This window comes from Macrobrachium nipponense, chromosome 32 (genome assembly GCF_015104395.2).
Source record: "Macrobrachium nipponense isolate FS-2020 chromosome 32, ASM1510439v2, whole genome shotgun sequence".
Classification (NCBI taxonomy): domain Eukaryota; kingdom Metazoa; phylum Arthropoda; class Malacostraca; order Decapoda; family Palaemonidae; genus Macrobrachium; species Macrobrachium nipponense.
In genome coordinates, this window is record NC_061094.1 from 29244561 (window position 1) to 29271843 (window position 27283).

The window sequence follows — 27283 nt, forward strand, 5'->3', positions numbered from 1 at the left end:
GAGTACAGACTTTGACCGACGTATGAAGTGACGTCATTTAGTTAAACCGGAGGGAAGGCTACTGCAGCATTCTTCTTACAACTGACGCTTTTGGGTTGCTAAACTAACTTGATTAAAATGAGCCTTTACTCATACTTCTGTTATTGTAAATATCAACAGAAATAAAGACAAAATGTGTGAAACATACTATGTTTGCTTTAGTTTAGGGGATAAGTGAAAAATGATGACACTGGATGAAATAATACAGTTAAACCTCTCTTAGTGCCTACAGTTAAACAAATGGGAAACTCGGAGAGAGAAGGGATAACATAGGAACCAAGAAGGAGGAGGAGTATTAATATCAGTATGGTAAGAACGAAGGAAAATGACTGTGGGCCCAGAGTGAAAAAGAAACACACGTAGTATGTGGGAAATCATTACCCGATATGCGAAGACTATACTACAGGCTGAGTTTTACCGGCCTGCTCTACAGGGTAGTCAGTTAACATTTGTTCAACATTCTCATAAGCATAAAGAAAATTATTTACGTAAAAGCAAGACACCAGAGATTTTGCCAAGGGGTGTGATTAGTTATCAAAGTGTTAATAAGGCACAAAAGGAAAGGTGAACAAGTAGCACCAAGGCATAACCTTAAATCTGTATGATACCATACTAAATTAGTCTGTGGGGTCTGTCATCCAAATGAATCTACACCAATCTAGGGATGATTCATCAATCCCAATCCTGAGGACTGCTTTGCTTATGTGTTATGTCTAAAAAAAATGCCCAAGGATTGGTTCTAAATGCACGAAGTGATCCAAACAACTTAGTGGTCAAAGATAGTACTGAGTAAACATTCGTTTAGGGAATAAGTGCCAGACCTTTTAAAAGATGCATTAAATATAATACGTAATGGAGTTGTACTCGAGTGAGTCGAGTCCTCCTGTACATGATGATAAGGGAAGTAGTGACCTTTAATTGGTTCCGATGGTGGAACACTTTCAGTAAGTCCTAAAATCAAATATTTAGACAAAATACTACTATAATTATGCCAAAGTAAAGAATCACTAATGAATTTCCCCATCAATGACTTCAATTGTCCAAGTGCTATACGATAATTTGTAGGCGGTCTGCAGCTTGACTTAAATGGCAAACTATGAATAGAGTGCTAAAACTGTTCAACCGTTCTTCTCCCCTCTGGTGAGAGGTCAAACTCCTTTATTCCTATGGCATCCAATTCCCAAGAATTGATATACTACAACACTCACTACAGAGGTCTGTTAAACAAACACGTGTCTACATTACATCTGGGTGGCTACAATATTCACTGACTGATCATATGACCACTGAGGCATGGGACCATAAATAGGGGCGCCACCAGCTGCACTGAATGTATAAATACCTATGGTACTAGCTGATTATGTATAAATTTGTGAAAATAGTCTTCACCAATAATCAGTTGAATACAATTAACATTATCACCATTAATGTTGTAGACCTTTTTTACCCATTAATCACGATCATATATCTCTTCTAGTAAAGCAGCAAGAACCACATGTATATAATTGCATGTAGAGTTTCCTGACCTTTTTGCCGATATATAATTCATCAATGTATGTCCATTATGTCTTTTGCTGTTGTTATTTTATCAACTGCTAAGAAACACAAATTCTCCTCTGTCTGTGTGCGGGTAGCGAGGGTCGGGGTCGGGCACTCCATTTCCGTCCGCACACTGCTATGTATACCGTGTGCCCAGGTAATAAATTATTCTACAGGCTGCTCTATGAGAAAGAGCCTGTGCTGGCATAAAGCCAGCTTAATCTCAAACAACATAATAAATCAGTTAGTACTCAGTTCTGTCTCATTCCAACTTCACAACTGGTGACCCAAGAAGTGACAGTAAACAGCGGTTTTGGCTTGACCATTATAATGGAATCATTACGGCCATGCTTGCCTTCAGAAGCCTTTAACAGAACCATACGGCGACAAAGTTTAGGCTTATGGAAGCTCCTTCCTCGGAAACCCAACCACGCCACTAATGGACTAATCACAGCGTACCTCCTCAGGTACGTTGTGGTGTTTTTGAACAGTTTGGCCCGCCCATTTACGATTTACGTTGACCATATTCAGGAAGTCATTAATGGAACCATGGTGTATAGTTTTGACTTCTGATGAACCACGAATACAGCAGTTAATTCGTATTTTGGTGTGAGAGTCAAAATGCCAGACACTGAACTTGAAAGTCAATCCGAGGACTCATAGATCCTCTGCATCCCCCATTTGCCTTAAAAAACGGCGATATCTCAGGCGATAAAACTGCCGCCATTTTCGTGGGAAAATACTGCGCCATGGTTTTTGTGGGCCGACGTAGACTTCCATGTAGTCATGGATGAAGAAACCAAAGCAGACATCACCATGATGACGCTGCCGGAGGAAGTGTTTAATAAAATCACCCCATGGCTAGACACACAGATGGAAAAAAACATATACGAAGACCTCCACATAAAGCTCATCGAGATATACTCCATGCACATCCCAGAGAGAGCCCAATGCACCCTGACCTGATGAACAAGCCCCTGGGGGACACGTCAAACCCAAGAATGGCTGGGACGAATTATGAGGTCTCCTGATGCTACCTGACTGCAACAAAAACAGAAAAAAAAGGGAGATAAGCCTATCGCGAGAAATATTCCTGCAGTGCCTTCCACAGGAGGTGAGGACACAAATTATGGAGGCAGACACACTTTCAATGGACAAATTGTTGAGCATCGCACATAAAGCTCCAAGATGCTAAACAAGCATTCGCAGAAATGGAAAGGATGGGTATTTGCAAAAAGGCATCAAGCCCATGGGTGTCCCCCCTCCACATGGTGAAGAAGCCAGACGGTTCCTGGAGTTCCTGTGGGGACTACCATCAATTAAACCTGGTAACAACCCCTGATCACTACCCCCTGCCAATCATGCAAGACCTGATTGGAACCCTACACAGGGCTAAAATCTTTACTAAAATGGATCTACTTAAATCTTATTTTCAGGTGCCAATACATTCCTACAACACCCCGAAGACGGCCATCATCACACTGTTCGGAACGTACACCTTCTCCTATTCCACCTTCAGCCTCAGGAATGCCAGGACCACATTCCAACGCTTGATGGACAGCATCTTGGGGGACCTACCTTTCTGTGTCTGCTATGTGGACAATATCCTGATCTTTTCCAGATCCCCGGAAGAGCACCTGGGATATGTCCGGGCGGTGCTGAAAGCCTTCAGGAGAACAGACTGATCCTCAGATTCGACAAGTGTTCCTTCGATGTAAAGAACGTGAACTTCCTGGGACATGAGGTTTCCCCGACAGGCGTCCACCCCATGACCTCCAAGGTAGATGCAGTACAAAATCCCTGCAGGAGTTCCTCGGCATGGTCAACTACTACCAGCGATTTGTGCTGGACATCACCTGTATCATGTATCCCCTGACCAAGATGCTGAAGGGGAAGCCAAAAACACTGACGAAGGCAGCCCTCGCTAGAGCCACAACTTATATCAGGACCCCACTGCCCTACTGAGACTTACCACTGATGCCAGCAATGTTGCCTGCAGAGCCATGCTGGAGCACATAGTAGACGGGTCCCCTGCCCACTTGCATTCTTTAGCTGTAAATTGAAGCTGCCAGAGACCCACTACAGTGCATTCAACAGGGAACTGCTGGCAATCTTCCAAGCCGTGCGACACTTCAAGTACCTCTTAGACAGCAGCCCATTCACCATCCTGACTGACCACAAGCCTTTGGTACATGCTTTCACGAAGGCAGGAGACGCATGGTTGGCATAAAGCAGCAGCACTTGGCCACTATCTCCGAATTTGGGTGCACCATCAGCTACGTCCCCGGAAAGAAGAACCCGGTAGCCAATGCCCTGTCAAGGATTGAAATAAATTCAGTCCACCTGGGCATTGACTACGAGGATATGGTGAAGGAACATGCCACAAACCCTGAAATGCCAGCTTACTGCACAGGACTCACCGTACTGAAGTGGGAAAGACGTGCCAGTAGGAGAACAGGATCAACACTTTTCTGTGACACCAGCACAGTCTGCCCTTGCCCCCTGATACCTGCATCATGAAGGAAGCAGGTATTCAACATCATCTACGGCCTCTCCCATCCATCAGGACATACAACAGCGCGTGCCTGATGACCGAGAAGTTCGTTTGGCACGGGATACAAAAGAATGTGCGATGATGGGCAAAGAACTGCATACCATGCCCTAAAAGCAAGATCATCACCCAGCACATGGAATCAGACATCGGAGACTTCCCTCAACCACAAAGAGTTTTGAGAACATTCACATGGACGTTGTAGGACCTCCGCCACAATCGGGGGTTGCCAGATACCTCCTTACAGTCATAGACTGTTCTAAAAGATGGCCAGAAGCTACCCCGATGGCAGAAGCATCGACAAGCGCCTGTGCGGAAGCCCTACTATCAAGTTGGATAAGCCATTTCGGTGTGCCAGATGACAAAACTACAGACAGGGGCTCTACATTCCTGTCAGAACTCTGGGTGTCTATGGTACGCCTGATGGGGACAACACTCCACTGTACGATGGCATACAACCCCGCGGCCAATGGAATGTTGGAGAGGGTCCACCGTTCATTAAAAGCAGTACTGATGGCATAGTGTACCAATGAAAATTGGATACACCCTTTAGAAGACTAAAGGAAATATCGAAGGAGTTTGTGCCCTGCCGGAAGACTTTCACATACAGGACACATAACTACAGCCCAGAAGGCCTGGAAACCTGCACACATGTCTTCCTGAGGGACAACGCCTGCTGCCCACCCCTGACCAGACCATACAGAGGCCCATACCGTGTTATCACAAGAAATTCCAAGGCCTCGTCAACGCCCACGGGGAAAACTGGGTATCCGTCGACAGGTTAAAGCCAGCCTTTCTGATGGATAACGAAACCTGGGAGGAGACCGGTAGACATCTGAGAATTCCTCTACTAAAGAAGACCTCAAGCGAAAAAATTGACCCCCTGAGACGAGGTCGAGGTCGTCCCAGGAGCCAGAGGAAGGATGACACCCGACCGACAAGCCCGCCGGATGACTCAACAGTCGAGACCACCCCACCACAACCACAGATATCAAGAACCCGGGAACGGCTCCTGATACCAACAAGATATCGTGATTAACATTATAAAAATCTTCCATTTATCAATTATTAATAATTGTCTTGGGAGGGAGTGTACTTGTAAAGACCTTGAACCATTAATCACGATCATGTATCTCATCTAGCAAAGCAGCAAGAACTACATGTATATATTTGTATGTAGAATTTCAAGGCATTTTCGCCAATATATAATTCATCAATGTATGTCCATTGTCTTTTGCTATTGTTATTTTATTAACCACCAAGAAACACAAATTCTCCTCTGTCTGTGTGCGGGTGGCGATGGTCGAGGTCAGGCACTCAGTTTCTATCGCACACTATGTTTTCCGCGTGCTCAGGTAATAAATCAGTCTCATTCAGACCTCACAAGGTAGCAATCAGTAAATTTAACTTCTTTACTACGAAGGAATGTGGTAACCTGAGATATGCCAGGAGTGAAAACACTAGTATGAACATTATGAACCAATGCTTTAACTGTAATTCTTGATTTACCTAAGTGAACTACCACCTTAAGCAGATCACAGCTAATCGATACTGGGTTGCAGAGATAGTGTAATCCTATCCAAAGGTTTATGATTTGAACAGTAGCATTAGGTATGGCAGTCGAAACTAACTAACCTTCAAGGCAATATTGAGGTAATACTGTACTTGACTGAACAGATACAGAACCATTATTACCCAAAGCACTTGTGGCATCAGAACTAGAACTAACACTTTGTACAGAATCACCTTTGACAAATTTCTGGCTTTGAACATTGACTTTGTCCATGGACTTTAAAGGATTCAATACTTTGTCATTACACAGCTTGAAACAAAGGAAAGTATGATGATATCAATCACAATATCTACACCTCACCTGTGTTTTGCAGTTACTAACGACTTGACCTGGCTGTACACATAAAAAGCACAAACAAGTTCTCTCAACTTTTGTCTTCGAGATTCCACACTAGAATAATTACTATAGTATTCAGCTGCATGGTTTTCATTACAGAACAAACAGGGCTTATATTTTGGCTGAATATTAACCGAATTTGACCGCTGGCTACCGACAGAACTAATTTTATATCTATCTCATCCCTTACCTGAATCTGACCAAGAGACAATGGAAGCTACTTTGAGAGGGTTATGACTAACTGATTTAGAATCTTGGGGACTTTGTTCTTTACATTATTCAAACAAATCTAGTGCATACTTCAACCCTTCTGAAATCTGAGAAAGTGAAAGATAAAATTTTTTATACTTGCTGATAAGTAATTTTGATGTCTCTGTGGACAATTTCTGGAGCAAAATATTTGTAAGGAGAGACTCACACTCTGGAGGAGTTATGGGAGTTAAATTTGACAACGTCCCTGAGGATTGAGAGAGAGAGAGTTTTGTGGTTTGTGTTGTTGTTGAGATCATGAAGTATGTATTTGTGTTTTGGTTTTCCGTAAGAGAGAGAGAGGGGGGTAATTTGTGGATGGAAGGTTAGCGATTGAATTGGCTGTTGGTGAGTTCTGGGTTGTATGCTGGTGCTATTGGAGTTAGAGCTATGATCAGAGTTTTGAGTCAGTCTTTAATCAGAGCCTGTGATGGTCAGGAGTGTCAGCAGCGGTCTGTGAAGAGTACCGAAGGCATTGGTGGCCAGTCAAATTGTGTGTTATTGATTTGTTGTTTAGTTTTTTATTAAGTTTGATGGATCACCTGAAGAAAAGCGACCCCAACACACGCTGGGGTCACTTTTCTTCAGGTGGAAAATATTGGGGTCGCTTTTCTTAAGGTGAGGAATTAACAGGGGTTATAGTAAGGCCGTGGCATAACAGCGCTTCGCGCCTTATCCGCATGTTTAAAGATTCTTTGCAAGCTCGGTATGTTCTGGCAAGAGGTAATGTGGCATTGCGCACGCTAGCCACAGGGGTTACAGTAGGTTTGATTATTTTTGTACTGAAATTGCAAGACAATACGCTTTTAATTAACTATTGATTGTTTGTCTAAATTTGTGTTTTTACCAAATGTTTAATAAAGTAGTTTTTAATGAATATATATCTATATTTTTTCTCCTTTTTTCTATAATATTATGAGCTAAAGTGGGTCACCTGAAGATTGGAGACACCAACAAGCACGGGTCATTTATCTTCAGGTGGAAAATATTGGGGTCACTTTTCTTCAGGAGAGGTATTAGGGGTCACTAATCTTCAGGTGACCCAGTTTGATGTTGCTTGCTTTGGGGTTGTTGTGCATATGTTGTTAGATTTGCTGTGCTTGTGAGTTTCTGTTGAGTTATGTGAGTTGTAGTTGAGGTTTGTTGTTGTTGTTGTTGGGGAGCTATTGTGGTTTCTTGGTGTAGTTGTGAGTTGTTGAGGGTTGTTATTGGTGAGCTGTTGTGATTTCTTGGTGTTGTTAGTGGGTGTGTGTTGCCTTTTTGTGTGTTTTTTTTTTAGTGATTGTTTGTGCAGTGGTCTTTTGTTGTGGTTGTGGTCCTTGTTTGTTTGTTATGTTGTTGAGTTGTGGGGTTGTGATCCTTGGGTATTGTTTGTTGTTGTGTTGTTGAGTTGTGGGGTTGTGGTCCTTAGTTGTTATGTTGTTGTTGAGTTGTGGGGTTGTGGTTCTTGGTTGTTGTCTTTGTTGTTGGTTGTGTGTTACGACGGACGTATCCAGTGGACAGTACAGCTCCTCGCCCTGAGTGCGTCTGTAAGTAAGTACATGTGTTTTGAGAGTTTTTTGTTTTTAGGTTTGTGATCCCGCCACAACACTGATCAACATTTACTTCATTATTACTTGCCTGCAACATCAGCTTCCTATAAGCAAGTCTAAAATTCAACAATTCTTCATAATTATGTCTGGGAGAGGGTAAATTACTAAGCTTTCTAAGCAGAGAACTAACTAGACGGCCATTATCGAGAGAAGTCTTTCAGCATTTATATAGCCACATCATAATCTAATTGGTAATACTAGACCTTCTATGACCCTAAAAGCATTAAAATACTGAATTTCAAAACACTGGCTATATCAGTACGGTCATGAATGACAATATTGTACAAATCGCAAAATGCTGGCCATTCCTATTACTTGGCAAGGGAAGTGCCCCATTCCCCTTACTAGGCGAAATACCTGTATCACTAGCCTTGGACAGGGTTTTCTCATTAATTTTACCTGATAAATCATTTATGATTCTACTAGCATTGCGACCAGCAACTCCGTATCTCGTAATTTGGGACTCAATAAATCAGGATTTCTAGTCAACTCTTGACTGATAATGAGGCCAACATTCTCCAGATTTTGCAAAGAACCTTGCAGGTCACTACTATAATTCTGAAGAATTTTAAAGGCAGGTTCACCTGTGCCTGCTACGTATTGCTCTACCTCATTCCCTATCTCTACAACATGATGGACAGCATCACCGTACTCTGTCTGAATCAGATTATCAGTATGCAAATTTGCACCTTGCTTCTATACCTGTAGCCACGACAAAATTAAACTGCAACCAAATAACTGATAACAGGAAATTATTGTTACACTTTAATATATTAGTTGGTCCTGAAATAAAAATACAGCATAATACACATTGATATACTGAATCCTGAAATACAAATACACCGCAGTGCACACTGATAATGGCGCAAATAAAACTAAATCCTAAAACATGTTACATACACATGGTTATCTGAACCTCAAATCACGGGAACTGGTAACTGCTGGTTAAGGTTATCAGAAATACTTAGCATAAGCACAAAACACTTGTCATAACTATGATAATGAAACCAGGCAAATGCAAATACCAATACACTAACAAAAGAATTTATGGGAAAAACCGATAGCGATTGATTCATGAGCGGTTAACACAAGAATGCTGAGAAACTAACTTATCTACTAAAAACTAATAGTATCTGGTTAGAAGGATCACTACCAAAGGATTTGGACATTATTACTCGATATTCACAGACTATACAACAGGTTGAGTTTTACCAGCCTGTTCCTTCCTCTTTCAACAGTAAAACATCGAACACCCTTAGTTTAGGGAGATTTGATACGATCTATTGAAGATCACTTTGGGGGACAATTACCTACCCAAGCACCTAATTAGGTACTGACCTTAGATGAATCACAGAAAAAAAAGGGGGGGAGGTGTTTCACAGAATCAAATGTTATATAAAATTTTAAAAATTTGATACAAACAGGTAAAGAACATACAACACTGATAAACTAAACAAATTGAGACAAACTAACGAACAAACTGAATCATAATTGGCTAACTAGCAAATCATAACAAACTACGTTAAACTATAAGTGAATCAAAATGACACAGATTACAGTTAAGGTAACAGACAGAAAAGGATAATTGCTTGTTTTAGTTACTAAGAGAGAGAGAGAGAGTTTCGAAGTAATTGACAAGATGAAAACCTTCGGATATTTTGGTATATTTTAACGCTCCAAACCTATTCATTTTTATGAAACCCAACTACAATGGCTCAGAAAAACGGAGAGAATATAAATTTCTCGACATAGTCTTTTGGCTCAAATAGATAAGATTACTATTAGGATAATACATGTTCCACAGGAAAATAGGGGTAAAATACAATTAATGAGATCATTGCACAAATCTATAAAGATGAAGTAAGCAATGCTGAAGTTAATGAAGAAAATATAATGATATTTGTTGATATTTGACAATCAAGCAGGAAGTATAATAGTGTATCAAGAAAAAACGAAAATCGAGGACATGGAGTTAAGGATGATGAATTCTAATTTTAATAATTGTGAAGGCAGATGGGGAAAAATAGAGAACTGGAGAAGAGAACAAAGATGGAACAATAAAAATCATACAGTCCGTGCTGGGTATCAAAATAAATACAGCACACGGATCATTGTACAATATTTTATATATGAACTTGGCACTGGTAAACATCAAGAGTGACAGGCAGGGGATGAGCGTTATTTAAGCACAAAAAGTTTAAAAGCGAAAATGAAAATTCAGTGTTAAGGCAGATATTCAAATCAGCGGAGGAGAATCAAAAGGATAATGGCAACAGCGGAAGGAAAATACAGAGGCAAGGAAAACGAACGAGGTGGTTGCTGAAACGAAAGCGACTAACAAAGAAGACCGCAATAAGGGCAATCAAAGATGGAGAGGAGACGAAATGTAAACCCACAAGAAAAATTAAGGTAAATCTAGGGTACTATTCGCGGCGGTCTAGACTATGGCAGTTGCGGGTTTTCTGTGCAGTTTTACCTCCTGAACAAGAATTTTAAGTAATATTTATTCGGACGACTGTAATTAACCCCCAGGGGCAGTACTAAACACGGCGAAATACATTGGATGCCCCAATCCCTAGTGAATGTCGTATCCGCGGTTACGTTCCTTGTAGTCCGTGTGGAACTATTTTGTAGCCAAAATTAATATAAGAATGCACCGTAAAAGAAAATAAACGGAGGACTTAAGATGAAAGCTTTCCGGGACTTATAAAAATGAACAGATGAAAAGAAAACGCGTTGTATGCAGTTAAAAGCAAAGGAGGTTAAGTAATGGGAACTGTGCATGATATAAAAAAAAGAAAGGAATCAAGCACGGTTGGTGAAAAACTCCGGACAATTATTAAATAGAATCAAATTAAAATGGACCAGTAAAAGGACGATGGAGAGTTTAAGTGTGAATGAAATAATGTGATCCAAAACTCAAAAAGAATAAAAGAGATGGAGAATCAATGAACAATGAATAGCTAAATATAATAAATGATATAGAGAAGCCGAAGCAAGACACGAAGAAAGATGTTTAAATTGGAATTTTATCAGGAAACAAGTGAAAGGGAAATTACAAGGTATATTCTATATACCTTGGGGAAATTAGTTTGGATAATACAGAGGATTATTCGTAAAAAAAAATGCCATAAATAACATCTTTGAAAAACAAAGGCTGGGAAAAAATAATGAAGAAATTAATAAAAAGATACGCGTCAGATTGGAAATGAGCGAGAAGAGATGATGGAAGTGGGATATAAAGTAATAAATGATTGAGGCGCTTATGCAGTCACTAACTTGGATGATACGGACTTTACTGGTCACCCGTCACTTCCTAAGCAATTTCCCCTCGCTGACAAACCTCTCAGGAAGCGTTCATTGTAACACGCACGAGATCGACGCCTCCTACATTGGCCCTGGGAATCGGCAAACTTTAGTCTTCTCTGTTTAATTATCGTTTCAGTTATCGTTTACAGTTAATTGTGCATACGATTCATGCTCTTATTGACTTTTTATTTTGTTTACAGTAACTTTCTACATATCTCTTCCATTTAGTGAATATTTTAAATGTAGACGTGACATCGTATTTCATGCGGAATTTCAAGGCCTGTTTTTGATTAATTATGTGAATAAATGTTTTACTTAGCAGTATCGTATGACATTCATTCTTTTCAAGAAATGAGCTCATAACGAAAGATATATTTAGCAAGACCCAGTGATGTGGATAATGCAGAAACCGGTCAGTACAGAGAGGCAAATCACCGAATTTTACAACCAACTCCAATCTTTCTCATCGATGAGGAACGCGCGAATCAAAGAAAAGAACACAGAGGCCTCTGAAGGACCGGAGGGTGATCTGAGAGGAAAGTGTCTTGATGAGAGGAGTGGCTCAAGTCAATTATTTCGAACCGTTCGCTGCTATCAGCTCCATTAAATGCAAGGATAGTTCTCTCTCTCTCTCTCGAACACGTTGCAAGGAACGATAATGCATAACGTTGACCCTGACAGAAACTGATTTGGGATGAGTGTTGGTATGATCTGATGTCCACCAATACAACCAACGTAAAACTAAGTGTTTTCATAGCCTCGGGCCTTTCATATCACAGTAAATAATAATCATAAATTACTAGCATAACTTTATCATTAATTTTATTACTTTTATTTCTGAAATCTTTATTTCAGCGTCGTCACTGAGAATCCAATAACTTAAACAAGATAATCTGGATTTAATGTTTAATGCTGAAAGACAAATCTAAACCTCTCCGGGATCCTCTTTCCCTCATAACTATACTAAACCAAACCAATTTCTCTCTCTCTCTCTCTCTCTCTCTCTCTCTCTCTCTCTCTCTCTCTCTCTCTCTCTCTCTCTCTCAATTCTGAGTCACTGCCCAAATCTGAGAAGGCAATCAATTTCAGTGTTAGTATGGCTGTAGGCTAAGCGTCTGGCAATGCTATAGGACAGGCGACCATCAGGCCGTGGCTGAAAATTTCATGGGCGCGGCTCACACAGCATTAAACGCCACAGAAACAATTGGGCTTGCTCTTTTATACTTGACCAAATCATTATGAAGATAAATGACAGCCCTTTCCAATTGTGTGAAATCCTACGGGAGCTTTCGAGCTATTCTTCTTACGTTCATTGGAAAAAGTAGCGCAAGACTGTATGTATCCTTCAGCGTACACGAAGTTGTGGAGTCTGGCGGCGAGGCAAACCGATACTGAATTCGGTGTTGCTTCTTAGGGGAAAAACTAAGACACGTCATTACTGTTTATTCGAATAGATCGGCTCACCAGGTACATATTGATGACATCATATCAATTTGAAAATGACTGAAAAAACAGTAATATTTTTGTTACCACTCAAATGAGTTTTGTAACAAAATATTTTACTTTTTCTGATATAATTACCGGCAGGTTAACCAAAATTTCTGAATAAATGCGTCAATGAATTATGTTGTTCGCTGACTTCACAACAGTGGTGAAAGCACCTGTTCACCTAGCCAGATGTAAACAAACGGCCCCCTCTTTTCCTGGATGGATTCGCCAATTAAGTATATAATGACTCATAAAAAGTTAGCAACAACCCTAATATTATTCATTATTATTCATTGTTTCAAATTGAAATGTATTGCTGCTCAGCGTCACTGAATGGTATAAACAGACGAAGACATGAGGGCACTGAATTTTTTTTCTTTTTTAACGGTCTTGAGGTGATAGCGAGCCATTACACCTCATGTTGAAAATTCGCCGCAGGTGTATCCTCGTCTACAGACTGATAATTAATGACCAAGATCTCCGAGACCTAAATATGGGTTAGATATCTGCTGTAGTAACTATTTGTACGGAATACGACTGCAAATATCTTCACGATTCATCTCCCATGAATACGTTGCATGTGAACAGACAGCTGGACGGTTGTCACAAAATGAACTAATAGCAGTCTACTCAAAAGACTAAAGCGGAATTTATGCAATCAGCCTAAATCTGACATACTTAGTAAAGAAACAAGGCATAAAAAAAGTCTTGGGGCGTTGACCGATTGCTTGTAGAAAATCTATGAAGATATTCATAAAACAGAAAAATTAATCCAATAAAACTTTGAAAAATGGAGGATATTACTGAGCAAACAGTCCCGTTGTAGGACGAATGTGGACGAGGGCTTAAAAAGTTTCTGCTGTCTCCAAGTAATCTCGACACGAATTTAACGTTATGGAAGAGATTTTTCAGGCTAGGCTTTTCCACAATCTAGTGGAACCAGAGGAATTTATTTCTGGTGATATAAATTAATTGTTCGATATATTGTGGTTCGGACCCCAAAATAAGTTGTAGGTCCCGTTGCTAGGTAACCAATTGGTTCCTAGCTACGTAAAAATATCTAATCCTTCGGGCCAGCCCTAGGAGAGCTGTTAATCAGCTCAGTGGTCTGGTAAAACTAAGATATACTTGCCCATTGTGGGATGATGACACCTGTGAAAGATTTCATCTTCTAGGACACCTCTGATTCGCTCAAATGCAAGTACTTGAAATAATAAAATACTTCAGTTGCTTCTTTCTCTAGGATTATAAATTTGCTTATTATAGGTACTATTTTACATTCCTTAGTTTGAGGTACTCTAACAGAATCAATAATTTTGTAGAATACATTTGATATCTCAATAAATCCTGCTAAGAATGTTCTAATTGTTTTTGCTAGTACTAGACCTAGTTCCTGAATAATATAATTGTAATTAGGTGCGGATTTACCTTCTCGCCATTCCAAGTACCAGATTCCTTATCCATTTTGTGAAAAGAAGCTGAAGACAATGCCTATATCCATATATCATAAAAACCTCCTCCCTCTCCGTCAATGGACTCCAATAAAGAAAAGACAGCAAGCTGAATGGAATCCCCTCTCTATCAAAGATAGGCCTGTTCATTACACACCGATACTGTATATACAAACGCACATATCAAAAACCTCTCCTGCTCCATCAAAAGTATTCGTCAAACACCAGTCGAAGGAAAAAACACACCCAAGAAAAGGCTTTCGTCTCAGTCAGTTGAAAAAGACTTTCTTGATACATAAAGCTAATCATTAAAGTTAAATTATGGTGAAGTCTGTTGACAGGTAATTTACTAATTGAAGGGACTGTAATGTTACATTTTTCAAAAACCTGCAAAAAAAAAAATCATAATTAAAAGTCTATCAATCTAGTTCCCTAGCTAATGTACTTCATCAACCCTTCCCCCCCCCCCCCCCTTATCCCTGACTACTCAGACATCGTTTACGCCATCTTGGCCGAGAGCAGTGTCAAGGAAAAACCTTATTTCAAAAATTCACCTCATCGGCAAACGAAGCCTTAAAATGCATATGTCTACAGAACATTTTCTGCTTAGAATGACTTTTTTTTTTCCCGAAATATTTGCATAAACTCGTGTTACACCCTGTATATATATATATATATATATATATATATATATATATATATATATATATATATATATATATATATATACACCCACATCACGTTTGTATGCTAGAGTGCACAAGAGCCTGGCGAAAGAATGGAGCGACTTCCAAGACGGGGAGCGAGGAGCAAAGACCGAGCGAGACCGAACCAGATGAGGCTGACGTGAAGAATGCGGTTAGGGCTCAGAAGTGTCATTTAGTTAATGAAAAGAAGAGATTAGATGAGAGGAAGTGAGACGACACCCGCTGTTTAGTTCCGTGAGAGCATTCGGCGCCTCAACATGAACACCCGAGTGATCAAACTCCTGGTGACGTCAGCGCAAGAGATTTGTGACAGTTAAGAAACATCAATGACTTTGTTTCGAAAACTTGACAAGTTCCGAGGATTTCTGAACCATACAAGAACATTAATGAATGTTGTGGTTTTACTGTTCTTTCCAGCCGAAATCAGATGACTGGAGAGATATTTTAAGCAGATTATTTTGCAAGAATTAGGTGAGTTTTCATACAGTTGTACTTTTTTTTTCTTGTACCATTGAGAGTTGCCATTTTTATTATAATTGAAGGAAACCTTCCACTGTTCAAATCGGGTACTATGCAAATTTAGTACGGGTCTCAAAATGCGACTGGATGGTTGAGGAAATTCAAACAAACTTTTTTCTTTCTCGTCATATGTGTGTGTGTGTGTGTTGTGCATACTATATATATTTACATATTGTGTATAAATGTTTCCATATTTACAATATTAGCTGGCATACAAAACTATTTATATGTACGTATACTACACCTTTATAAGGATGCATATCTCTCCCTCTCATGATATACAACACACACACACGCACACACACATATAGTGTGTGTGTGTGTGTGTGTGTGCACGGCTGTACTTATCAAAACATCTGGGTATATTATCTGGCAAGTTAAACGAAAGATATTTCGAGCTTTCGTCGAATTTCTTTGGTCTTAGTCACTAAACTAATAGTGTACATATAAGCCAGGGTATATATTCAGATTAAATCATTGTAATTAGGAATATAAATAACATTCATTTAAAACACGCAGAATTTATATGAGAGAGGCAGTGAGTATAAATAGAGAGAGAGAGAAGAGAGAGAGAGAGAGAGAGAGAGAGAGAGAGAGAGAGAGAACGAAATCGAGTGTAATGGTTCTTTGGTCCCGCGTAAATATCACGACTGCAGGTGCGTGATCCGGCTGGGGCAAATGCCATCATCAGATTGTTTAGTGTTTGCATTCTGTAGATTGCTGCCTAATGAACGAAGTCTTTAGCCACAGTTGTAACTCGCTCTCTCTCCCCCTCCCCCAGCCCCCCACACATCAAATGACGTTGCCACTGAGTCATTTCATCGAATGGGTTTTAAAGGGTTTTAACTGCAACATACATTTTTGTCATATATGACATAAAGACTTACAAATCACACAATATCCCTTTATGTTGCGAAGTAAAAAGTGTAAAAGCCCTAGTCTAACTGTATAACTTCAGATATATCACCACTTTGGATTTCTGATCCCAAAAAATTGTACTTATATGGTGTAAAGGTTTACGGCAAATATCAGCACATGAAATCATCTGTTTCCCATCATTGCTTCTTAAACTTGCAAACAATCGCTCAAGAAAAAAAAAAATGGCTTCCGCTGCAGATGTTCAAGCCACGTACTCAGTTCTCCTTATTAAAGACACTGCATCATCTCTTTTCTTTCTACAACTAAATTACAGTTTAGTTAATAACTGAACCCTGATGCTCTCTTCTTGTCTTCAGATGCAAATGTTTGGATTTCTTAAAAGCTTTATATCATAATTCCCTATGCCTTGAAAATGCTCTCAAGTAAAGAAAGCATTTAGAGAAAATGTGTTTTGCGTGGTGGGCCGGCGTAGGAAATATTATAAACTAATATTTTAAATCTGTTCAACAGGCTCACAAGAATGTAATCTGATTCTACGATAATTTTAAACTTTCTGCAAAAAAGCTTAATTACAAGAAACTGTTCATTTTTATTATAAGCTGCATTAATATTATGGATTACCAATTTATTATCGTAAATTTGGACCCATCAACAATTTAAGTAGAGTACGATATCGGTCCACTTGCGTTCACTCTGCTTTAACCTACAAAACATTCTTTCAATTTCCAAACAAATTGCCATTTAATCTTTTTTCCCACCATCTACCAAGTCACTAAACTGTCCTGATCAAATAGCTGTGTTAACATGCAAACAGAAGTATATCAAGCTGTTGGTAAAAATGTCTCCTAACAGTCAACACTTTGGCGAGGATTGAATTTTTCTTCAATATTAGCTTTACGCTGCACTGAATATACGAGTCTTCTACCTCACCCCTTATAGAGCCAACTCCAAAAATCGTGTGAGCTCATATTTATCTTTTACTTTCCAGTTCCCTCATTTCCTCATGCAACGTTCTCTACCCCTGGCTGAACTCAGAGGATGAGATTACATCTCCCTGTGTTTTCAGTTACATCTGCACACTAACTGTATTCGGGAGGTCCAGATGGGTCTGTGACATATTCCTCTAAATATCTGGGTTTCTTGGAATATCTCTGGTGAATCTTCTCGATGTTCGTTCATATCATTACCCACTTTCAACGTGATAGTCATTACTTTCTTCTATTGCAATTCCCCAACACTATACTCTGTTTTTTTTCATCTGTCCACCCGCCTGTGGTGTTTATGTTTGGCAATACTGCGTCCCGGGCTTTAGATAGTCACATTCAGCTTACATTCAACGATTATAATAATATCCTATTTCGAATATTAACGGTGTAATTCACATACAGTAAATTATTAAAAAACTTTTCAGTTGCAATGTACACCCAGATATCCTTTTATTTACCTAAAACTTACGCATAGCGTAACTATCTAAAGCCCGGGACGCATTGTTGCCATACAAAAACACCACAGGCAGATGGACAGATGAAAAAAAACAGCGTATAGTCTCAATAAGTCCAGTTCCACCGGCTGGTCCAGACTTGTCCAGTCACTTGTGTCTATTTCTTGCTTCAATTTTTTCGCCGGATTTCTATACTGGACGCGACCATCATAGCCTACCAAACATTCCTCATTCATTATGTGGATCAATTTATTTTCTAGGTTTGCACATATACATAACACATGGCTCCAAATACTTGTAGGTCCCTCAAATTTGGCTTCACTCCTGTTTACAGGCTTTGATCTGTGACATTTGTTGCACAGATACACTGTCTTCGTTGTGCAAGTCTAAAGATTTTATTTCTTTTGTGGTGGTGGAGGGTAGGGGGTTGGGCGGGGGTGTGGGGAGTTTTAGCTTCTGCCACGTCATAAGAAGGATCGCCGTGATAGGCCAAAGCGTCATTTAAATGTGGCGAATATGGTGCCGACATTTTTGTTTATCCTTGTGTTCTCAGTAATCACAAATGAAAATTTTCCAATCGGCTTTTTGAAACGGTATTATTAGTTTATTGTATAGCATTTATGAGGAGGCGTGCTCTTATATGCTAAAAGGTATGTATGAATGCTCATGAAGATTTTAAATTATTTTAGTAATTTTTCGGTGACGATGACCCTTTGTTGTATGACACCAGATAATTGATCTGAAATCAATTAGTTCGTCATAACAAACATTTGCTGTACCGACCATTTATCAAGCACATATACGTCATCATACGAAACAATAAGCATACTTCACTCGCACATTCATTCAGCTTCAGTGGAGTAAGAGGAAACAATTAGAAGTAGAGCACGCAACGCCAATTATAGTTGGGGTAACCTTCACCAGCGGACTGGGAGACATAACTGGAGACCAGTAGACTTCGGATTTCCATTTATTCACTATTCTTTCCCATGATCCGGTACTATTAGGATGCCATTTGCAAGCTGTGAGTGGCAACGAGGACGGATCTTTCCTAGATAGTGACCCAAAAGGGTTTTAACTCTATAGGTATCCACCTTTGCAGCGTGTTCAGTACAAGCCCGTTGGGGATTATCGAAAAAACATAAACAAGAGACTGTGTAAATATCATAAAGATAATGACCCTCAAAAATATCAGTCCTAGAACGACCCCCGAACTTTGCTGGATCCGCGAGGACATTGTTTCCCCTGTGGATTTCTGGGAGAATTGGGACGTTCCTCTCATCAGGGCAAAAGTATAACAACATTGAGAAAGAGCTCGGATTTATTCCTTAGGAAAAAAACTTGAGCCAGAAGGAATTAAATGCAGAATAAAAAGTGTCTAATTAAACACTGTTAGAAAAATGTTCATAAAAAACTTATGCGATGTCGTTGTTAAGGCTGTCTTTTTTTTTCCTGACTAGTTTCCCCCCTTTTATTATTCAAAACACAAAAAGCGCTTCATAACCGAACATACATGGTAGTGTAGTATGTATATTTGAGTCAATACCTTGATTGCTCTATTACTTCATATCTTTGTTCTGAATACAATGAATGAAATGTCAGTTTGTAAGCTTCAAAAAAATGGAAACTAAGTCACCTTTAAGCTCTGTAAATGACTGGAGAGAGAGAGAGAGAGAGAGAGAGAGAGAGAGAGTTTATTTAGTTTTCAAACAAACAAGACCAACTGGATGCCAAACAACCAACCACACCCTTTGAAGGAACAGCAGGTGGCTGGCGACTCGAAAAAGCTCCTGTGCAGCTGGATGGAATTATCTACTTCTTCAATTGATTTACAGTGTTGCAGCTTGTCTACTGTTAAGAGTGAATGTCATACCTAGCGATGAAAAAAAAGTTTAAAAAACACGAGCACCGATAAACAAAGTTACTCCTAAACAACAACCAGAATGTTATTATAATGTCGTCAGTTGGGAATAATGATAACATAATAATAATAATAATAATAATAATAATAATAATAATAATAATAATAATAATAATCAATAATAATAATAATAATAATGATTAGTTGGGAAAAACCCTCTATCGCGAGAGTATATATAACTATTCTAAGGGGTCCCACCCAATATAATAATAATAATAATAAAATGAATAATAAAATAATCATATTTATTATTATTATTATTATTATTATTATTATTACTTATTATTATTATTATTATTACTTATTATTATTAATAATATAAACTCTACATACTCGACAAATGCCATCATTCTTTTTACTAGACTTTGTAAATTCAAGGCCCTTACGAATCTGAAAAGTATGACAAACACGCATTTCAAATCAGGACTATCACTAGTGACAGTTGTAAGCACGGTCTCGGTTAGTACCTAGACGGAGGTTATAAGTGTCTATAGAAACTGTCATATGCCATTTCTCCTGAACTACATCGATACTGATGTGAGAGTGAAGCATTCAGTCTTTATTGTCAACTGAATTTTAGAATTGTTGATTAATTTAGAACATCGGTCGAACTTACGGCAATTGTATCTGCAAGCCAAAAAAGAAGAAGAAAAAAAATCTTTGGCTTTGAACAGTATGTCAAGGTTATTAGAGTTTGAGTAAGAAAAAAAATATTCAGGAGCCTTTAAAATAGCCTACCATGTAAAGAAAATGGTATACCAGGAAATGTGCTGAACAGGAAAATATGAAGATACTCTGGGACTATGATATAATGACTCTGCCCGCGTGATACAGGATCGATGACCAGACTTAATCTCGGACTTAAGCCAAGAATTCTGAGATAGATGCAGTCATACCATGGGACACGAGTTGACAACAAGAGTAGGCAAGATTGAAAATAGATATGAGGAGACTTTTACAAGCTGAAGTGGAAAAAGTACTTAGTATCCTGGGAGCACGACGAGTAATCGGATCAAAGAACCTCAAGGGAAATGTGGAGGGAATTAACTACACAAACACCTCAAACCTGACATCTGAGCCTCTAGAAGAGAGAAGCTAGGGACGAATGTCTACGGGTTATAATCTTCAAGTTTAAACTTGTAGTCTCCCACCCAAAGCCCACTGAACAAAGGTACGTAATGTTCTGACGAGGGCTTAGAAAGGAGAGATTTTTTCTTTGTCTTGTGTTATACAGAGGCCCTAGCTATGGAACAGTGCATAACGTCCCTAAATCCGTGATTAGCCGTCTCGACCCCCAGTCATGCAACCGCCATTTTTAACGGTATGATATACTACCTAGTACACCTAAGATTATCGAAAAATACCCAATGGATAACTGTATCAATATACTCAACAGATAAAAGGTACCCAACATACTCTATAGACAAAATGTACTCAAATACTAAATGTACCTAATGAACAAACTGTTGGGTATATTTTGTCCATAAGGTCAATTTTTTATGCTAGACACAGTAGGTACTATGCATTTCATTGGCTACTGGGAACATAGCATTGCTTATACATGTGCGGAAATACCAGCCCACAAGAATCAGCGTATTTCGACTCAGTTTCCTATAGATCACCAGAAACACTCACTCTGTTAGTAGTGAGCTATGTTACTTGTTTGTTTATATTCTTACACTGAAGCTGGATTAGCGGCAGTTATGAACGCTGCCAAAGTTATCCTTCTAATGCAAAATGTAATCAGAAAAAAGCCATTAGATGAATAGATTTAATAAAATGACTCTCAAGTAACCATTTTTTACTTAGTCTACATAGTATCTAAAGGCTGTTGTCCCGGATCATTCTGAAATCAATTGCACTTTCGAATATCTGATCGACTATGTCAAATCGAGGAGGGTGGTTATGTATTAAGTTGCTTATACTTCGACCATGCCTCTAGCATTAGGGTTTTATGGCCTGCCGAGGAGCAAGGGCCCGTGCCAGCACAAGGCTAGCTTCATCTGAAATGAATGAACGATATTAGGGACCCACAACCTCGTTTTCATCAGGATTAATAGTGTACAGGGTTAGACCGCTTTTGACCAAAATAGGACAATCTCGTGCATGACATCACGTGGCTGATCTGACTGAGGTTCGGGTAAAAAAATATCACCAGTCAGTATTTGACCCTGGCAGAGTGAAGAACGAGGAAACTCTCTTCTACCGGATTAAGGCGCTCTTCACCTGGTCAGTCCTTTTAATCTCAAAACCCGACCCCTCTCACACGAGGTCGTGAAAGGGATAGAGAATGGGTGTGGGCAAACAATTCCCATAGTAACCCTTAATCTCTTGGTTTGCTTGGTTTTCTTTTATGGCCACCTACCAATGACGTCACAAATATGCGCAGTAACGAGGGGACGGTCTAACCCTGTACTGGTTTTCATTACGGATGGTCAGAGCTCTTCGCCGAAGTCCATGATATTCAAACAGAAGATTATTTACAACGTTTTGAAATTACATAGATCTCTCAGATTTGATTTTCTTTACGTTATCGAAAATTGTTAGGAACACAAGCGAAACTTCCAGGCAATTTTCACAAAAAATGGAAGTCAGTTCCTTTCATACCCACTGCTGAACTCTGTAAAAACGCCAACGAGCCATAAAGAGATGTCGATAGATTGGTAATCCATAATATATAACGAAGACTGTGTATTGGGAAGAATAGAGAATGTTACGTCCACTTCCTTTGCATTATCTGTAATTGTGCTGCGTTATATCTACGCTTATCAGCTTGGAAATTTGTTTCCTTCCTTTAACCTCATTTTCCCCGTAGGAGGGTAGTGCCGTCAGTGCACCTCATCGGTGTAATGTAGGCATTACTTAAGGTTCTTTGCAGCGTCCCCTCGCCCCTAGCTGCAACTACTTTCATTCCATTTACTCTACCTCCGTTCATATTCTCTTTCTTCCATCTTACTGTCCACCCTCTCCTAACAACTGTTTCATAGTGCAACTGCTTTGAGGTTTTCCTCCGGAGTGTTACACCTTTCAAACCTTTTACTGTCAATTTCTATTTCAGCGCCGAATGGCTTTAGTTGCCCCAGTTAAAAATTTACCTAATTTCTCTCGTTTTGTGTCTCCTTTTTCCTTATCGCGTTTTTATGCTTTTCTTTGGGCTTTGAATGCATGAAGGTTGTAAATTGCTAATCCTTTTAGGCATCTGAATAAAGGAATAAAAAATGTATTGAGAATTTCATAGTATTTTGAGGGTATCTAAAATCCTTCTTTCTCAATAAAAACTTTTTTCACCCTATCACCTTGCACCTTTTTTGTCAAGCATATTCTAAGGAGGGGAGATGATAAGATACATTCTTAATTATCAAGAGAGAGAGAGAGAGAGAGAGAGAGAGAGAGAGAGAGAGAGAGAAACTTGAAACGGCAGTGATATATCGTCATTTTAGTCGTAATTGAATTATTTGTAATTATTTTCCTTCGGTACATGAAAAGTTGTAGAAATATAGTACATCGTTATCCGCAATAAAACATTATTCATATACATTTGTCTTTATATATATGTGTGTAATATGTTGTATGCGAACTTTCAAACAAATATTTCATACCAATACATTAATATTACTTCCTTCATACTTGAAGACCAAAATGGTGACAATTGTTTTCGTTTTGCAGATTAATTGTGTCTGGGATAAAGCCTCCATCGTATTTCGGCAGAGGAATCCTCGTGTGGTCTTCCTCGAGATGAACTACGGAAACTACACTTGCCCTGAGGGATCCCTCTACTGCAATGGCACCGACCACTACTGGCACGAAAGGGTTCATCCTGTGATGATATTTCAAGCCACAGTGATGGGAGTGGCGGCCATCTTGGGTTTACTCGGCAACACTATCATTATCATCGTTATCGCCGGCCATTCAGCCTTTCACACGGTTCCGAACTTTTACGTGCTGAACAGGGCTCTCGCAGATATCCTTACCATCCTCACGACTCCTCTAGGGATCATAACCATAGCGAAAGGCACATACATATTCGGCCCAATCGTGTGCAAACTGTCCAGCGCTGTTTTGCAAACGTCGATCATGGCCAGCGCTGCTTTCTTCACCTTCATGTGCATCGACTGCTATTTGTGCGGCAGAGAACACAGCCATCCCCCGCTTTTCCGTCTGACTGTGCTGAAAGTCGTATCCGGCATCACCTGGGGCGGAGGAACCTTCCTAGCGGTGCCCATGTACCTTTCAACTCGCCACAACGAATTCGGACTGAAAACTGTCTGCTTGGAAGGACCGCTCTATCACCACGAATTCAACATGGTGCGGATAACGGCAATATTCATTGTTTTTGTTGTTCCGTTGGTGATTATCTGGGTATTTATAAGCCTCACCCACCCGCCCAAGGGATCCAGCGTGGCCACCGACGAGCTGGACAGGGACGCCTACAGCTCCAGGAATAAACGACTTCGGCGACTCATTGTCGCTTTAGCAGTCGTCTTTACAACCTGCCAGTTTCCTTACTGGTTCAGCCAGATTTCTTTCACCATGGGGAACCCTCGCTTCATCGCTCTGTATATGTTCTACGCCATGGTCTCCTTTATTGAAGTCAACGTCGCTCTGAACGCAATCATTTGCATCATCTTCAATCAAGACCTCAAACACACTGTGCTCTTTTGCATACCCAAATACCCTGAACACCCGAGGGTTATGGTGCAAATGACTCCCATCTAATTATAGGGTTTTCTGTGAAAGGAAAATTGTAACCGTCTTTCTTACCCCAAAATATTTTTGAAACTCCCGATTAACAGGTTGAGATGTGGTTGATTCTTGTTGTTTCGCTGTTTTTCAACCTCAGACTCAGTTATGAGATTTTTGAATCGATATGATAGTTGTTGGTAAATATATTTTCGTCATTAGTGTAAGCAGTGTTTTGCGGCAGTCAGTCTGACCTTCCCTGGGGATAGTAAATAAGTTTTCCAAGGTGAAATGGGAAGCCAGAAATTATTAAAAGCAACTATCCCTGCCTGTGCACAGAGAGGGCAACCATTGTCCTCTAAGACAAAAGGAAAACCATTGTGGTTTTCAGAGCTAATCGACAACCATAATCTTATTAAAAGGAACTAGTTAGTCTAAATATCTAACAATGAAAGGGGAAAAAAGGCCGGCCATGGTTTCTTCCAGAAGAAACAGGTATTCATTCTTCTTAATAAGAAAGCAGCCAATACTTGGATTTGATTGAAAAAGCAAAGACCGTCCTTAGTCGCCTTTCCAAGAACTTACTAACCAGTCTCTTGTTAAAGATACTGTCAACAATTGTTACGTTAAGTGAGAATTAGATATTATTTTCATTAAGCTATGCACTATCTTTAAGAAGAAACAGAAACGTTATTCCTGTTTAAGAGGAAATATCTAACCTTATGTCTGTTCATATAGAAATGGTCAAATATTCTTGAAAGAAAGCAACATATCCATCTCGCATAAGATCTCTGTAGAAAATAACAGCTAACCAATATTCCAGAGCCTCAGTGGCCGCGAGTTCGATTCTCGGGCATCCCACTGAGGGGTCAGAGAAGTGTATTTCTGGTGAGAGAAGTTCACTCTCGACGTGGTTCGGAAGTCACGTAAAGCCGTTGGTCCCGATGCTGAATAACCACTGGTTCCATGCAATTTAAAAACACCATACAAACAAACAAACAAACAAATCAACCAATATTCCTGAGAAGTAACAGAAAACTGTTTCCTGCTTAAGAAGAAATATCTGCGTAAAGTCTTTTGAGAAAGAAACCGTCAGTCAGTACGTCTAAGTAAAAAAAGGCTATCAGTGCCTCTTAAGGAAAGGTTAAAACTCTTTACGGAAACAACGAATGGTTAAGCTTTTCTTTAGATGATCCGAAAATGTTTTACAGATGGCCGAGCACTGTCCCTGTAATTTGGAAAGCAACAGCTGACTGATGTCGAGGACAAAGCAGAAGTCAACTTTAGTCTTCTTAAAATTATATAGGAATGGCCAACAAATCTCGGTAGCGGGAAATATCCTGTCACAGACTCATACGAAAGGAAAGTTTAGGTACTACCTACTACTCTTTCCTTTGATATCCATTTATTCCTGATTATTTTCAGGACGAATTATATGACTCAAATCAGCAAGGGACATGAAATTGAAATGATTTGAAATTTAGGGAAGAACCTCATTGTTGTCTTTTACTATTCACGCGTTTAATACATGAATATGCATTGTTGACATACTGAAGACTTCTCTTTTCTACATGAATCAATATTCGATAGGTGATAAGGGCTGAGCTATAACATCTCACTGAGTCTTAATGGTAATGTGAGCAGCAGATGAATCAAACGTTCCGTCAAAAACAGATAAAAGAGCCAGGTAAAATCGACGTTATGTTACAAAGGTGCTCCGATGAAAAGTTAGTACTTATCTCTCGCTATTTATTTAATAATAAAGGATTTCCAAGCCGTGTCTCATCGGATTTAGATAGGACAGCGTGAAAAGTCTGAGAAGGAATCCTTTGAATTCACAACAAATGAAGCAAGCCTGGCAGAAAGTTCACATTTCATGTGAAAATATTCTCAGCTGTAAGCACACTTTCACCTCGTCATCTCATGGAAAATGGAAAAAGTTTTGTTGATTATTATAACAATGGTGAAAAAGACCTGGAAAAAAGCTAGCTCTCCAGTAAGTCATTATTCTTGTCCATTTATCTAAGTAAATTGACGAGTCAAAAACCATTCCTTATTATGGCTCTACAACAAATTGTAAAACTGACCGCCAGCAATGGAGCATTCGGGGACAGAATATTGTTATTCTATTTTTTCCCTTCATGGAATCATCTCTCATTTTGGCTAAACAAACAAAGTACGCACTTTTCAAAGAAGAATCCGCGCAGGTCAGGTCTCAATGACAGTCGTATTCATAAACCCTACGAGGATGATTAAAATATCTTGCCTTGTTACTTTGAATATGAGATTAGACATTTCACTATTTGAAGCAGAAAACAAGCAAATTTCTGTTGTAATCTGTTTTGTAGATCATATTTCCTTTGTTTCCTACCTATACAATAGGATGTTAGTGTTGATGATCCACAAACTTGTACAATAAGGTAACCTTTAAAACTATGGAGTTTTGAGGCCATTGTACACAACTCTTGATAGTTGTCTTACTTATGAATGAGAGTGTTGGATCTCCTGCCTTCACTGATGTTCTTTTGTTTTTGCTGGAGTATCCGTCAAATGTTAAATATAGGTACACTTCATATTTTTGTGAAAGGTCTTTATTATTTGTCTTAATTAAAGAGGAAGCATACAATAATTTGGTTTTTATTTCACCTTGATATTGTTTGATTCCCTGCCATGTTGCCAACTGTTTGTTTCCTGTGATTCACCTGGATACTCCTTTAGGTCTTATTAATCCCATCCTTCATCACTCTTAACTTGGAGACATAAGTAAAATCTTACTGAGATTTTAAGGTTAGGATTATGAATATCCTGATTAATGTTGCTTACAATTTCTTTCTCTCATTTCTGGAGGTACGACTGATCTTGATAACACACCTGAAAGCCTTGTTTAATGTCCTAATTTTTCTCATGCAACTGGAAGTAAATAAAATAAATATGGAATATGATGGATTATGAAAAGAACTTCAAAGCTGCCATGGCTGTACGCAATAAATGAATCATGTGGCTGTAAGC

The 27283-nt window shown here is 39.3% G+C and overlaps 1 protein-coding gene across 1 annotated transcript; it reads left to right on the forward strand.

Annotated features, from left to right (window-relative positions):
• The first annotated feature begins 15034 nt into the window (after positions 1 to 15034).
• Positions 15035 to 26918, forward strand: LOC135207293 (somatostatin receptor type 2-like). Its single transcript, XM_064238967.1, has 2 exons — positions 15035 to 15305; positions 23261 to 26918. The coding sequence occupies exon 2, from the start codon at positions 23330 to 23332 to the stop codon at positions 24308 to 24310; it is 981 nt and encodes a 326-aa protein (XP_064095037.1). The 5' UTR covers positions 15035 to 15305; positions 23261 to 23329; the 3' UTR covers positions 24311 to 26918.
• The last annotated feature ends 365 nt before the right edge of the window (positions 26919 to 27283 follow it).

Excerpts from the sequence above, each read along its gene's own strand:
- LOC135207293 (XM_064238967.1), top strand. The coding sequence starts at position 23,330 with ATGAACTACGGAAACTACACTTGCCCTGAGGGATCCCTCTACTGCAAT.